Here is a 14864-nt window from a genome sequence, read left to right as displayed (position 1 = left end):
ATAATTAATTATTAACATTCGTTTGCTGTGATTAATTTAATAAAAATTTCAAGTTTCAAAAAATTATATTTTTTTGCTAAAATTATATAAAACATAGTAAGTTACGCCACAGACAAAAAAGCCCTTGTAAAACCTACAAGATTAATTCCTAACATATTATTTTTTCTTTATTGTTCTGTAATTAAATAATAAACAATGTCAATATTTAGGATATCAACCTTGTTGCCATGGTATATAGAAAACAAAATCTTTTTTTGTCAATCATTTATAAAAAGTACCTTTTTTAATATGGTATTGCGTCAAAGTGGGTTAATTACTGTCCACTGTCTTCTTTTTTTGCTATTTTTAATGAATGTTTCGTAAAAAAATGAGAGGAACTGAAAGGGGATTCGTTTGAAAGGGGAAATAATAAAAGGGTTTATGGTCACCCAGTTGGTCATAAAGCAGTGGCGGGCCGCGACCTTTCTGTTTCTTTTATCTGATGAGTTTTTATAATTTATAAAAATAGATTGGTGTTTTTGAATGAAAAACGTCTCGCTTTTTCATTTCAATAACTTGGTAACTTCACTATCATTAGTTCTCCATAAACGCCCCAACATGTGTCACATAACAAGATAACAAAAAAAAATTGCATTAAAAGAAAACAAATAAGAATATATAAATTATAAATATTAAAGATTTTCTTCAACAAAGCACCATTAATTTTAACTTGGTTCCGATTGCAATTTAACGCTAAAAAAATGCCCTATGATTATTGGACTATGCGTCAAAGACGGCTATCTATGACAGTCGATAATAATTCAAGGGTCAATCTCTAAACGTCATTTACTAAAAATTGACATAAAACTTGTCAAAAATTAACATTAATTACAGATATATTAAAAACAGGATAAAACGTTTTCTGACACATAAATCGCATTCAAAAAATTATTTTTCTCGAATTTTAAACTAGACCATTTAAAAATCATTTTCACCCGTTATAAAAATAAATTACAAGCTTGGCCAATTGGCAGTAAGCAAGCACTATTAAAAAATAAAAAAGGTTAAGGACAAAGTAGGCCTGTTCGAAAAACCGGAACACCGTTTTAACACCGGTGGCCAAATATGAGCTATGCGGTGTTCCAGTGTCGACACCGGTGTTCATTTCGATACCGTTGTTCGCCTACAACACCAGTGTTCATCTACCTAACAGTGTCGAGATGAACACCGGTGTTGGTCTGGACACCGCTGTTCATCTAGATACCGGTATTGACTACGACACCGGTGTTTTGGTAAATGGGTTAAAGAAGAGAGAAATACTCTTAATTAATAAGTTCAAAATAAACCAGATAATATGTCGTATCGGTGCTTATTTTTATCGTTTATTAAAGCGCACCGACGTTTTTTTTATTTATTTTGCCAGACTAATCGCTAAAATAAAGTGGAAGCGTCAAATAAACAACTATAAAGTAAACAATTGTTTAATCAAAAACAAGCAGAAAACAAAATATAAGGAAACAAAAATTCGTAGCTGTAAAATAAACTAAAAAATATTAAATTAGCAAAAAAAAAACAAACGGCACCATCGACACCGGTGTTCATCGCGATACCGATGTTGACGCTGTCACTGGTGGCGACATAAACACCGGTGGCGGTTAGGTGAGACCGGTACACCGACTGAAACACCGGTGGTCATCAACACCTAACACCGAAAAGGCCTAAAAGTAATGAGGTCTAGGGCTTGACCTCGCCAAAATTATCAACAGTTGTCAACCGTTTGTTTTGATCATACGGTATAAATTGTGACTTATTTCCTTAACCAAAAAAATATTTAAAGAAATTCGAAACTCTATCTACTCCAATGACGTAATTCCCTGCGGCTCGACGGACCAGGCGAGCCGCGGCCTTGCGTAGCGCACCGCGATATATTTGCTCGCGATTAGGAGTGACTCTCACCGGAGCCCATGTTGCATCAGAAAATAGTTTATTTTTACCGGTAGGCATAACGTGAATCGCTGCCATGTGCTTGCTCAGTATTCGCAATAGAAGTTAATGCAAGGTGTGAAAATGTGCAGTGTAGAATCGTAAAATGATAAACAATAATTGCATTCGTTCTTTTAACGTGACACAAGGCGCCAGTATTCTAAATATACATAACTATACAAATCGAATTCAATTATTACGGAAAAAAATTGGAATTTTACAGTTCAATACACCAATACTGATTTCATTTTAATACAGTTTTTTTGAGTTAATACTAGAGATTAGTTTTACGGCGATAAATTCACTTTTACTTAACAAATCTCGAATTATTTGTACTGCCAAATTACTGGCCCCAAAAAACGAATTGGAATTCGAATACTTCCTTAATTGATGACAATTGTTGTCTATACTGCCAATTAAGACAACAGGCTGTGCGTTAAAATAAGTATTTATTTTCTTTAAGTATTATTAATTCAGTATTGAACACTATTAGAAGAGTCAGCAAAAATGGAAGAAATATTGTATATCTTCAACATAGGTAAGTTTAAAAAATACATATTATAATAATATATACACTTTATAAAAGATTCTTAACAAAAATATATCAATATTAATTTAAATGGACCATATGATTTAAATTTCTCTTTAAGGTCTATTATTATTGTCCCAATATTGGATTTGTTCCATGTTTGGTTTGGATATAAAAGTGATGTAATATTAAGTTCGAGTGATTTATACCTATAGATAATTCTATATTTCCATGACATATAAAGTAATTTTTGATTTACGGAACATATTTTAGTCCAATAAAATTAGAAAACAAAATAATATAGCCCGAAAACCAAGAATCAATTAATATAATACTAAATATAAAAAAGTAGAAAACAAAAAAAATACAGTGTGACGGAAAATATTTTATATCATCCTGTTTCCCATTCGAAATGATATATATAAACTACCTATTTTTTTATTTACGGAAAAAACCTTAGTCCACAAAAATTAGAAAACTGAATAATAATAGCCCTAAAAACAAGAAATAATTAAAATAATAATAGTTATGGAAAAGTAGAAAAAAAATATAGTGTCGATTCTAGATTCTACAGGGTGGTCCGAACTGTATTCCGGAAACTTCTGCAGCATATTCTGCAGATAAAAATAAGTAAAAAAGGTCGTATAAATGTATCTCCTAAAATGCTTAGTTTCGGAGATGCAGGGTGTAGAAGTTTCATTTTTATTTTGATTTTTTCCAAATAATTTCTGAATTAACGTCAATATTTGGATGAAAATTGGTGCCTGGGAGTTTTTTGACATGAAAAACTTGAATTTGATGTCAATGTGACTCCTATTTGTAGACGGCGCCACCTACATGTGTTTTAACTGTTTTAAAAAGTAATAATTTTTCGCCCATACCTGTATAAAACTACTAAGTGAAAAAATATACATTTCCGTGACTTTTTACGTAAAAAATGTCTCTTGGCAAAAATCGCTACGAGCAACCGTTCTGAAGATATTTAGAATGGTCAATACATGTCATTGTTGACAAAAATCATTATTAATAAAGAATCTAAATAAAAATGAAACTTCTACACCCTGTATTTTCGACACTAAGCATTTCAATAAGAACTTTTTTACTTATTTTTATCTGCAGACTATGCTGCCGAAGTTTCCGGAATATAGTTCGGACCCACCCTATATCACATTTCCTATTCGAAATTTTAACTTATTTTTTTTACCAAACATTAAGGTAATTATAGCGCAAATTTTGAATACCTATATATTCTTTTAAAATAACGGTACAGATAACATAGTGGCTGTGGTACAGATTACAGGGCAAACACAATTATTAATGTCTGAAATTTTGAAAAAAAAACTATACTGACACAAAAATACTTTTTAATATTCTATACACACACGTAATGACTAGTAATGTAAAGATTGTCAATTTTTTAACATTCGTGATTGTCAGTGCGAATATCTGCCGCCATATTGATTATTTGTTGATAAATCAATATAAAAAATCTTTTAAATGTTATTTGTTTTCTAAAAAGTTTAATTGTAGAATATGTTGTTTGTTATTAGTATATGCAGCTATAAAAAAGATGTTAATTTTGAGTTCGACATTAAAGTAGATGAACAGATAGATAAAAAATTAAGAGAAGAATACATTAGATTATTGAATTTTTGTCAAAAATATGTTTAACAGAGGAATATTTTTTGTTATTAATATTTTTAGTTTCTTAAAACAAGATGATTATTTTCAGTACAAAATAAAGTAAAATACATCTTAAAAGAAGAATATTCATGTTTTTTGGTAAGTTAATATTTAATGAAAAGCTGATGATTTATGATACCAGGTAAATCAATTTCAAATATTAAAGTGAACGCTAATTACAATTATTATAATTACAATTGATATAATTTGGAAGACTTAAAAATTATAAGAAATTCATATTTCTTTCGTTTAATTTACTCCATGTTATTTACATTTAATATATTTTTTCGAATGTTGATATTTGCATAAATTGTGCGAATGCGAATGCGAATATTCGTTGCATCACTAATAATAACACAAAAATCTTTTTTAACATTCCATACACACGTTGCTCAGCATATTATATCAACAGATGATTAAACTTGAACATTCTTATCATATACACTAAACACTACACACATAGTTAACATTGCATATTTCATCCACAACAAACCAGCATCCAGTAATAATTAAAAATGCAAAAAATCGTAATGCAGTATAGTGATTCAAGTTCTCATAATTTCTTTCAGTCCATTTAAACTAATTTGAAAATTGATTATTTTATAAACATAAGAAAAACATTCAAATTAGTTTCCAATAATACAACTCCGAGAGCTCCCTATTTAAGTAACACAATAACATTAGTATTTAGAATTACAGTTGGCTCCTTCCAATAACAACATAATAAAGACTATCTTATCAAGATTGTTAAGTACTATAATGTAATAATAATTATAGTTTATTGACCCTTCTGAAGATAGTATAAATATGCACATAAATAATTTTATGTCTTTAACTCTTTCGTTTCAAGTAAATTTTGCACGGTTAAATTTGTTTTATATTATATCTTTTAGACTCGACAGAAAAAATGCGACTACCCTCGTGGCAAGAAACCCAAAACGCGCTAAATCGTAAAAAAGGAATTATCCAAAACGACGACACAAAGTTGGCAAAAGTTTTAACCACACTAGATTTGACTGCTCTGGGTGTAGGAAGTACCTTAGGCGTTGGCGTATATGTACTGGCTGGAGAAGTTGCCAGAACCACATCAGGACCAGCCGTCATTATTTCGTTTTTGATCGCAGCCCTAGCCTCTATACTCGCAGGTACGATAAATGTATGTATTGTAATCGCAAAACATTTTTTGATGCACGTCATCAATCATATCGACATTAACATTAAAGTTTATAAACCTGACTAAATGAATGTTCTATAATTTAAGATGCCGAGCAGCTCTTCATTTTACTTTATAGAGCGAATGATTGTAACAGATACTTTATTTAGATTAAAGCTGCAAAAATTAGTTTAAACCGAATTTTATTATCGCTATGTTGGTCACATTGCGCGGTGTTCAGCAATGTTGTCCTTTATTATATGACAATTATCCTAATGTCAGTCATTATTTTGTATAATATCGTATTGTTGAATCGTTGTGAGCAATTCTCGTTTTTTTTGCATATTTTCGTAGTTTTTTTTCAAATATTGCACTTTTAAGCACAAACAGAACTAAATTTCCGAGTTTTTGTATTGCATTTCTTGAAATTGTGTGTTGAAAATATGCCGAGGCATTTAAACAGTCGAAGCAAAGAGCTTGTAGCTTCCCTGGTAAAAATAAGCACATTATACCACTTTCAAAGTTAGTTTTTATTAAATTATGTGATTATTAGTTTGTGCATTAATAGCAGCCTCTTACTTGTTATTACCACTTATGGTGTTGTAAGATGTACATAAATAAATAAATAAATAAATAACCCATAATAACGCTTAGAATAATCTTCATAATGGACTAGTTTTTGCCAATATGTAATAAGCAAAATAAGCTACAAAACAAATAAATCAATTAATTACTAAAATATTAGTTATTAAATTAAAAATAAAACGTAAAACTCTTTAAAAAATGATGTAATAAATATATTGTTTGTCAATTATTTTAAATTAAGATTCATCTCATAAATCCATCACAATCTGGCAGCGCTGTCGCCATCGCTTGTCACTCAAAGTTGATCACGTGCATCGGAAATTGTTTTGCGATTACCATAGGTAATTCATTTACACTTCATATACAGTGTCCACAAGAAAGTCTGCATAGAAAGTTTTTTTTTGTTATTTGGGACAGGTGAAATATGTATATGTCGCAGGCGTATCGAATAATCCGGCTTTTTGCAAAACGACTAGGCATATTATAAAACTCCGGCATTCTAAACAAAAGAAGTATTTTTTAAAGAGCCTATGTTCAGTCGCTTTGCAAAATGCCTAATAAGAATTAGGCATAATATTCAACAATGATATTTCTGAACAATTCTGCAATAAGACTATCTATATATATATAGTCTATTTTCAGCCATTTTATAAAATGCCAAATCGTAGACAGGTAGATTAAAAAGTGATTAAAGTTAAATCAGTTATGCTTACCTATAGCATATTGAATAACTTGCGCTCTAATAAAAATACCACATTTCATTTCGAAAAAACAATATTTTGTGTCAGAAAACGTTATTTTGTTTGAACGAAAACAAAATGAATCATTTAATATAATATAAATACAAAATATATTAAATACTTACCTAAATATATAAATACCGAAAAAAACCGGCGTCAGTGATGGTTATGAAATGAAGATCGCTGTCATTTTACATGTAAAATTATATAGAGAATGTCATCGATCGTCATTTCCAAGTCAACTGGACGCCGTTTTTTTCGATCATAAGGTACTAACTAATTATGTGTTATTATTGGTGTTATACAAGATACAAGGTGTCCCAATATTCCGTCGACATAGAACTACTACGTATTTTTGGAATCAAAGTAAGATCATTGGACACAATTTACCTCTATAAAAGTGCTTCCTTTGTCCGCCAGAAGGCATCAAACTTTAAAAAAGTAAACACAATTTTTCAGATACTTTAAGAACCATTATTCTGATTTGAATGAGATTTTGGGTGTATATCTTTTGTTAAGTGCTTTAACATTTGACTTTCGCATAAATCAAGAAAAAGTACGGAAAGGGTGAAAACTAATTATTCAACATGCCTGCGCGACATGTATCCCAAAATAGTTTCGTGGCCCAAAACATTTTCCTGAAAACATCCAAGTTTTTCCATTCACCTTTCCTTTAAAAATCCAAGTTTAAATAACTTTAACAATAAATTATGAACATAAATGAGCTTTGAATTTATGTTCATAATTTATGTTCATTTATGTGTTAAAATGCGTATGAGAAAAAATTACATTATATAATATAAACCTATATGACTTTTTGATAAATAAAAAAATAACAAAACAAAGGAATGGTAGAAAGTGTTAGCTTAACATTTTTTAAAGATAGGTGAATGGAAAAAAACTGACTGTTATACATACCTAGAAAATATTATGAGTCATCAAAATGTTCTTACCCTAAGCTAATACATTCTGACTATACATATACATATACAGTAGCTTCAGAAAAATTGGTCAATATGAAATTTAATAAATTTAAAGTTAGTTACAAATTTTGCTTGTCTACAAGAGTTTACACCGTAATAAACTGCAAAAAAGTAATTAATATTTAAACATTTTGAAACCGATATTCTTAGACCTCGCCATTATTTAATCAGTCATTCAATCACTGATTTTCAACATATACAACTTTATATAATTTTCAAACATTATTTTAGGACTTTGTTATGCAGAATTTGGTGCTAGAGTACCTAAAGCTGGTTCTGCATATGTCTACAGTTATGTGTGCATTGGAGAATTTTTCGCATTTATTATTGGCTGGAACTTGATCTTGGAATATCTTATAGGTAATGTTTACCTTGCTAGAAAAATGCTATTTATTAATTTTATACTAAATACCCTATGATCGAAAAAAACCGGCATCCAGTTGGCTTGGAAATGAACATCGATGATATTCCCAATATAATTTTACCCATATGTAAATATCATTTTATATTATAAAATGACAGCGATCTTCATTTCATAGCCATCGCTGACGCCGTTTTTTTCAATCATATGGTATATCAATCGTTATACATCTTAATATTGATCTAAAATTCCCTTTTTCTATTTCTAATAATTACAGGATCGGCGTCATGTGTGAAGGCATTATTTCTCTACTTTGATAATTTAGCAAATAACACCATGTCACACTATTTCGAACAGACAATGCCAATGAATGGTGGCCAAGTATCTACATATGCAGATATATTTTCACTTGCCCTCTCTCTAATATTTTCAGGTATATGTCTTAAAAATATTTATTTAGTTTACTGCATGCTTAACGAGTATATTATAGGTAAAGGAATAATAGTTTGTTTTCAACTTGTCTTTTATCTTTTCACCAGTTCTGTGCATGATTTCTGCGTAAGCATTAGGGAAACTTGATTATCTACCATATTGTCTAGTCTAGCTTTAAAGTCTTGATAAAATTTTCTAATCTCTATATTTTTATACAACACAATTATTTATGAATTATTTATCATAAACATCGCATAGTTATTTAAAAAAAAACATTAACTGAATATAATTGTTTAAAATAAAATCGTTTTTATTTATTTAATTCGTTCTCGTTTGGGTTGAATTTTTATTGAGAAATGTGCATTAGGTATTATTTTAAAATAAGAATATTGCTTTTGGCTGTTCTGTAATCTATGGCAACAAATATCTATTTACAGAGTGCATTATTTATTTTTATAATAACGATTACTAATTTACCGCTAAACCTATCGATTTAAATTTATGTTTAAATACAATATTTAGTTATTAATTATGAAACATAACACCAGCAATAATGATAACAACATAGTAATAATATAGATATGAGTAAAAATTCAAAACGTAAATATTTTTTCTACTAAATCCCTAGCAATTGGCACAACAGTTATCAAACTATGATGTTATCACGATCAAGTTTAAATGTCTGTCTGAGCACCTTAACTACAAATGACTAAAATAAACCTGACTACCATTACATATATATTATAAATACATTTTTTCAAAGAGTTATATTCTTATATTATTAATAAATATTATAAAAGTTAATGACCTTATTAAATATTTTGTGTTTCCCAAATTTGTATAAGTATATTGAGTGACTTATTTAATCTTATTTTTGATTCGATATAGAGTAGGTTGTTCATCTCATTATAGGCCTACAAAAGATACTTAGTTCTTAATTTTGTATATTGTTGATTGTACTACACGATTTTCCGAATACCAGCACGTATTCATCTCTTTCTATATAAATAAAAAAAATATAAACACATATTTTGTTAGATATATATTTTGTAACAACGAAGAACTATGTGGCATGTTACGCCTCTCCATTATTTTTCAAGAAAGAGAGAGAGCGATTTAAAGTGGTGGTTATTCGATAGGATTGTCAGGTCAGATCGTCAAGGATCAACAGGTCGCAGTGAGATATTATAGTTTCGTTTATTCAATTCAGAGTTTTACTAATTATTAATAATACAGCCTGATATAAATTGGCGCCCAACGTGGGGTCGATGCAAGCAAACATGTAGTAAAAACTGGAAGAACTGCTTGAATAAACCAAAAATTTAATATTTACTACTAAGTGTTACAACCTCATTGAAAAAAAAGACAGTTACTTTAAAATCTCTCTAGAGAAAAAAGATGGAATCGTCCAAACTGAGGACGATATATAATTCTTCTGTATTACAATTAAAAAATATTAAAAACTAAATAAAATCTTGAGTAATATTGTGTCTTATATTATAATATGTTTTGTTTTAGTTGCTTTAGCATTTGGAGCCAAAGAATCTTCCGTAGTCAATAACTTATTTACTTTTGTAAACATTAGTATTGTACTATTTGTCATTATTTCTGGAATATTTAAAGGTGAGGAATAATATTAATTACCTTATACCTTTTGATAATAATTTGATACTATATAGCAAATCCTGGAAATTGGAGTAGAACAGCTGCTGAAGCTAAAGGAATGGGACAGGGTGGATTTGCTCCGTATGGAATCAAAGGTATCATCAAAGGAGCTGCCAAATGTTTCTACGGCTTCATCGGATTTGATTGCATAGCAACTGCAGGTAAGAACCTGACTAACATTTTATTAGATTGATTACTAGAAATAAAACGTTACAGGTGAAGAGGCAAAAACACCACAAAAATCAATACCTATTGGTGTTGTAATGTCGTTGCTTATTGTTTTTCTGGCTTATTTTGGAATGTCGACGGTTTTAACAATGATGCTGCCATACTATGAACAGGTACTATTTTTTTTAAAGACAGATTATAAAATAAAAAAACTGCAGTAGCTAAAAAGAAGTAAAACTAGATTATTTTAGGATACCACAGCACCCTTAGCCCATGTTTACGATGTCATCGGCTGGACTGTGGTAAAATATGTAGTCAGTATAGGCGCTTGTTGTGGTTTATTCTCAAGGTACTAATGATAATGATTATTAAAATTATTTAAATTTCTATAAACTTTCGTAAAGTTTATGACATTATTAGTTTGCAATTTGGTAGTAATACTAATAATCACATTATAACAATTACATATTAAATATAACGCCTATATAGTTGTGTATCAAATAAAGCTCTAACTACAAAAAGACGAATTAAAAACAATAGTTTAAAATTTTAAAAGTAGATCGTTTCCCTAATTTGATAGCATATTGTGTCCAAGTTTTATATGGAGCTTTCTTAGGGGCTTGAAACTATAGCCGGTATATTATTAGATTTTTAAATTTTAATTTATTTTAATAACTTCACTTTAAGATGAAAAATATAGTGAAAACTGCGAGTGTTTTTTTCTATAAATAAACAAACGATATTTATTCAATTACACTTCAATTCAGAGTGGTATTGAATTAATAGTTAACTGTTAGATTCCAATAAATATAAAAAATAGATATATGTTTTTGCAACACAAGAAAAAGGTGACATTTTGTTCCCTTCACTTGGCGCAGAAACATAGTAATATGTCAGTTTATTCTGTTATATCTTCTTTTTGCAAACTATGGTGCTTTTATAATATAATTTATGTAGAAAATAAATTTTGATTTAATTAATAAAAGTACTTCCAAATTTCTTACAAATACGCTCATTAAAATGTTGCTCAGCTTTGAAATTCAAAATTTCTAGAGTCCTAATTCTCGTAAAGATATTATTTGTTTTTATTTATTCTAAAACACTTTTACAGCCTCCTAGGTGCTATGTTTCCTTTACCACGAATCATATATGCTATGGCTTCTGATGGACTTCTGTTCAGAATGTTGGCAAAAGTACATCCAAAATTCCACACTCCCTTTATGGGTACCTTACTAGCTGGAATTGTCACTGGTAATTTGACCATTAACTATTGATTTCGTAAATTTTTGTAAAGTGGTTTATGATTTTTAGGTTTATTAGCCTGCATTTTTGAATTAAGGAAGTTGACAGAGATGATGTCCATTGGAACACTTTTGGCATATTCAATGGTGGCCGCGTGTGTTTTAGTTTTAAGGTAATTTTTAATACGATTTTTTGGGAAGACGATAATTTCGCTAATCAAAATCTTTAGTTTATAAACAAGCTCGTTATAACAGTATTTATATGATATTCGCAAGTAAGAATTTTACCCACAAACTAGACTGTGTTAGTGCAAACCACACACCAAATTTCAATTTTGCAATGCAGATCGTTTTTGAAACAAATCACAAATCAATAAAATAACATGGTGATTTTAGCCTACCCTGTACAGGGTGGGTCAAATTGGGCGTTTTTAAAGGGAAACACCCTTTTCTATCGGAGATAGACGAAAACTAATATAGGTGTCTGGAGCTCAATTTTTATCAAAAACATGATGGTGAAAAACGCACATCGATATCTGTTATCGTTTCGGACTTACGGGGTGTTTTTCAAAAATGTTCATTTTTAACAAATCGCTGTAACTTTTTTACTATGGAAAATTTTGTATTTTTGTGAAAACAACTCCAAAGCACCTTTTTACGTAGAATTGAATGGTTTAAGTATATATTTTTTAAAATGAATAATTTAAGAGTTATCAACAGAAAAATTGATTTATTATTTGGGACACCCTGTATATTTTTAATTAAGTGAAAAGAACTTAAAATTACCTTTCCAAAAATATAGCACACTTGGTATTTTGTTATATTCAGAACGCTGCAGTTATCAACAAATTTTTGCAGCCAATTTTGAGAATAATTGAATAGTTAGCCAAGATCCCAGCCGTTGGCCATCGAGGCCGCCGGACTTGGTGCCTATGGATTTTTATCTTTGCAGAAGAATAAAGGTTCTTAGTTTTAAATTGCCCGTATAATCTAGACAAGAATTAGAAGTACTTATCGATTATGCGAGGGTATCACCCCCACTGAGTTTATGAATTCCGCGAGAAATTTTCAAAAACGGTTCCGTCTGTCCATAACAGAAGACGGTCGATATGTCGAACATCTGTAGCAAAATCTCATGTCTTGGGTTTGGTTTGGTTTGGTTGCTATTTATTTTTATTGTTATCAGATATATTTTAAATGTGTTGATTTTGTTAAATATAGCTTAAATTGTTATAAAATTCTGCATCTCTCATTGCAAATATTATTTTCGTTTTAATTGCTGCACAATTTTTTTTGCATTACAGCCGTTCAAAGCCTACTTATTCAAAGTAGGCTTTGAACGCGATAAACTCTATATCGCGAACAGGAATCGAGCAAAATATCAAGTGTGCTATATTTTTGAAAATGTAATTTTCAATTCTTTTCAATGAATTAAAAATATACAGGGTATCCCATATAAAAAACAAATTTTCTGTTGCTAATTCTTAAATTATTAATTTTAAAAAAATTATACTTAAACCATTAAATTCTACGTAAAAAGGTGCTTTGGAAATGTTTTCACAAAAATACAAAATTTTCCATAGTAAAAAAGTTACAGCGATTTATTAAAAATGCACATTTTTAAAAAATATACCGTAACTCCGAAACGGTAACAGATATCGATGTGCGGTTTTGCACCATCATGTTTTTGAAAAAAAATGAGCTCCAGACACCGATATTAGTGTTCGTTTATCTTCTATAGAAAAGGATGTTTCCTTTTAAAAGCGTCCAATTTGGCCCACCCGGTACACTGTACAACTAAATAACTTTTAACGGGGAAACGTGACATCAAAAAAATTTATAGGGAAAACACCTCTTTTATATTTTTAACAAGCAGTCGCCTCCTGAATTTGTTTGTACTAGTAAAACTAGTAAAAAATAAAATAAAAAGTAAACACTGCTTGTTTAAAACATTTTTACACCCTAGTAAAGAACTATTTTATATGTTAACACTAACCAGAATATATTTATGTAGATACGCACCTGATACCAAGAAGTGTGACCATAATGCAGAACCGTTTACGTTCAAATTACTCTTGAAGCAAACCATGAGCTCTGAACAGACACATCCCACTAGAGTAACATCTTCAGTTGTTTCCTGGTTAATTATAATTTACTGTAAGTTTCCTTAAATTGATAGAATAATAAATAACAGGAAGTTTACATTGGGTATTGCTTTTTAGTTGCATTCTGTTTCTTGCTATCAGGATCGATGACTATGTTTGAAGACAATCTTTACCGAGGAGACATTTGGTTTATATCTTTGTGTGTAGTATTGGGATTTTTTCTATTTTTACTCCTGTTGTTTGTCTCTTACCAGCCTACATCAGATGTTAGGTTAGGTTTTACGGTAAGAATAAACAATAAATTATTTTAAAAAGTATTAGTATATTATCTATATTTACTTACAGGTTCCATTTGTACCATGGATTCCAGGAATAAGTATTCTTATAAATATATATTTGATGACAAATATTAACAAAGACACCTGGATCAAATATCTCTACTGGATTATTATTGGTAAGTGAAAAAATATTTATAATATGTAAGTTTATAAACATAATTATTTCGATTGAAGGTTTGGTTATATATTTCACTTACGGAGTATGGCACAGCAATGAAAGATCTCCACCGTTAAGGCCAACAAGAAATCCGGTTCAAAATAAAGAAAATGGTCAAACTAATAGCAGCATCAATTATTACGGTGCAACGACAGGTCAAAATACTGAAGAAACGGGGGAACTGTAACTTAACTATATTTATAGTTTACCATATAGTAAAAATTACCATTTGGTCACATTCGGTATCAACAATGATTTCCACAGATCATTCTCATTTTTTACTGCAAACAGGGTATTTTCATGTTTTTTAGAGCCAAAATTGTATTACCTCATGATTCGTTACACATAAAATGATCCTATAGCTTCATAATTATTTATTGAAAACTATACTTAAGTATTATTTATAATAATATATTGTTTAGCAATAAAAATATTTCTAAATTTTTGTTTTTTCATTTATTTGCTTTCAATTCAGAACAATTCCCGAATTATAAATATAAATGTATATAATATAGTAGATAAGGACAAAAATATTTTTTGTACTTTATAAAAAATAAAATTTGTTTCACCAAAACTTCTTTGTCTATTGACAGCTAAACAACTTATAACAAGCGTTTACTCTAGCTAAGAGCCGATAAAAGTTCAAACTTAGATCATTTTAACAGCTATACCGTATAAACGAAAAAACGGCGTCAAAATAGCTTGGAAATAACAATCGATTACCTCACCATATACAATGACAGCGATTTTCATTTCCAAAGC

The 14864-nt window shown here is 29.6% G+C and overlaps 1 protein-coding gene across 1 annotated transcript; it reads left to right on the top strand.

Annotated features, from left to right (window-relative positions):
• The first annotated feature begins 1921 nt into the window (after positions 1–1921).
• LOC115881880 (high affinity cationic amino acid transporter 1-like) lies at positions 1922–14548 on the top strand. The gene is made up of 14 exons (XM_030899589.1): positions 1922–2500; positions 5068–5319; positions 7867–7995; positions 8274–8429; positions 9947–10051; positions 10108–10254; positions 10310–10434; positions 10513–10610; positions 11373–11512; positions 11573–11675; positions 13517–13659; positions 13725–13891; positions 13953–14061; positions 14120–14548. The coding sequence occupies exons 1-14, from the start codon at positions 2470–2472 to the stop codon at positions 14287–14289; spliced, it is 1875 nt and encodes a 624-aa protein (XP_030755449.1). The 5' UTR covers positions 1922–2469; the 3' UTR covers positions 14290–14548.
• The last annotated feature ends 316 nt before the right edge of the window (positions 14549–14864 follow it).

Source organism: Sitophilus oryzae, unplaced genomic scaffold, assembly GCF_002938485.1.
Source record: "Sitophilus oryzae breed Bouriz unplaced genomic scaffold, Soryzae_2.0 scaffold_1744_pilon_pilon, whole genome shotgun sequence".
Classification (NCBI taxonomy): Eukaryota; Metazoa; Arthropoda; class Insecta; order Coleoptera; family Curculionidae; genus Sitophilus; species Sitophilus oryzae.
The sequence above is the reverse complement of the archived record's forward strand: the minus strand, read 5'-3'. Positions and strand labels throughout refer to the sequence as shown.

Coding starts and splice junctions, on each gene's coding strand:
- LOC115881880 (XM_030899589.1), top strand. CDS start 2,470: ATGGAAGAAATATTGTATATCTTCAACATAG. Junction 8,430..9,946: donor CCTCTCTCTAATATTTTCAG/GTATATGTCTTA, acceptor GTTTTGTTTTAG/TTGCTTTAGCATTTGGAGCC. Junction 10,052..10,107: donor TATTTCTGGAATATTTAAAG/GTGAGGAATAAT, acceptor GATACTATATAG/CAAATCCTGGAAATTGGAGT.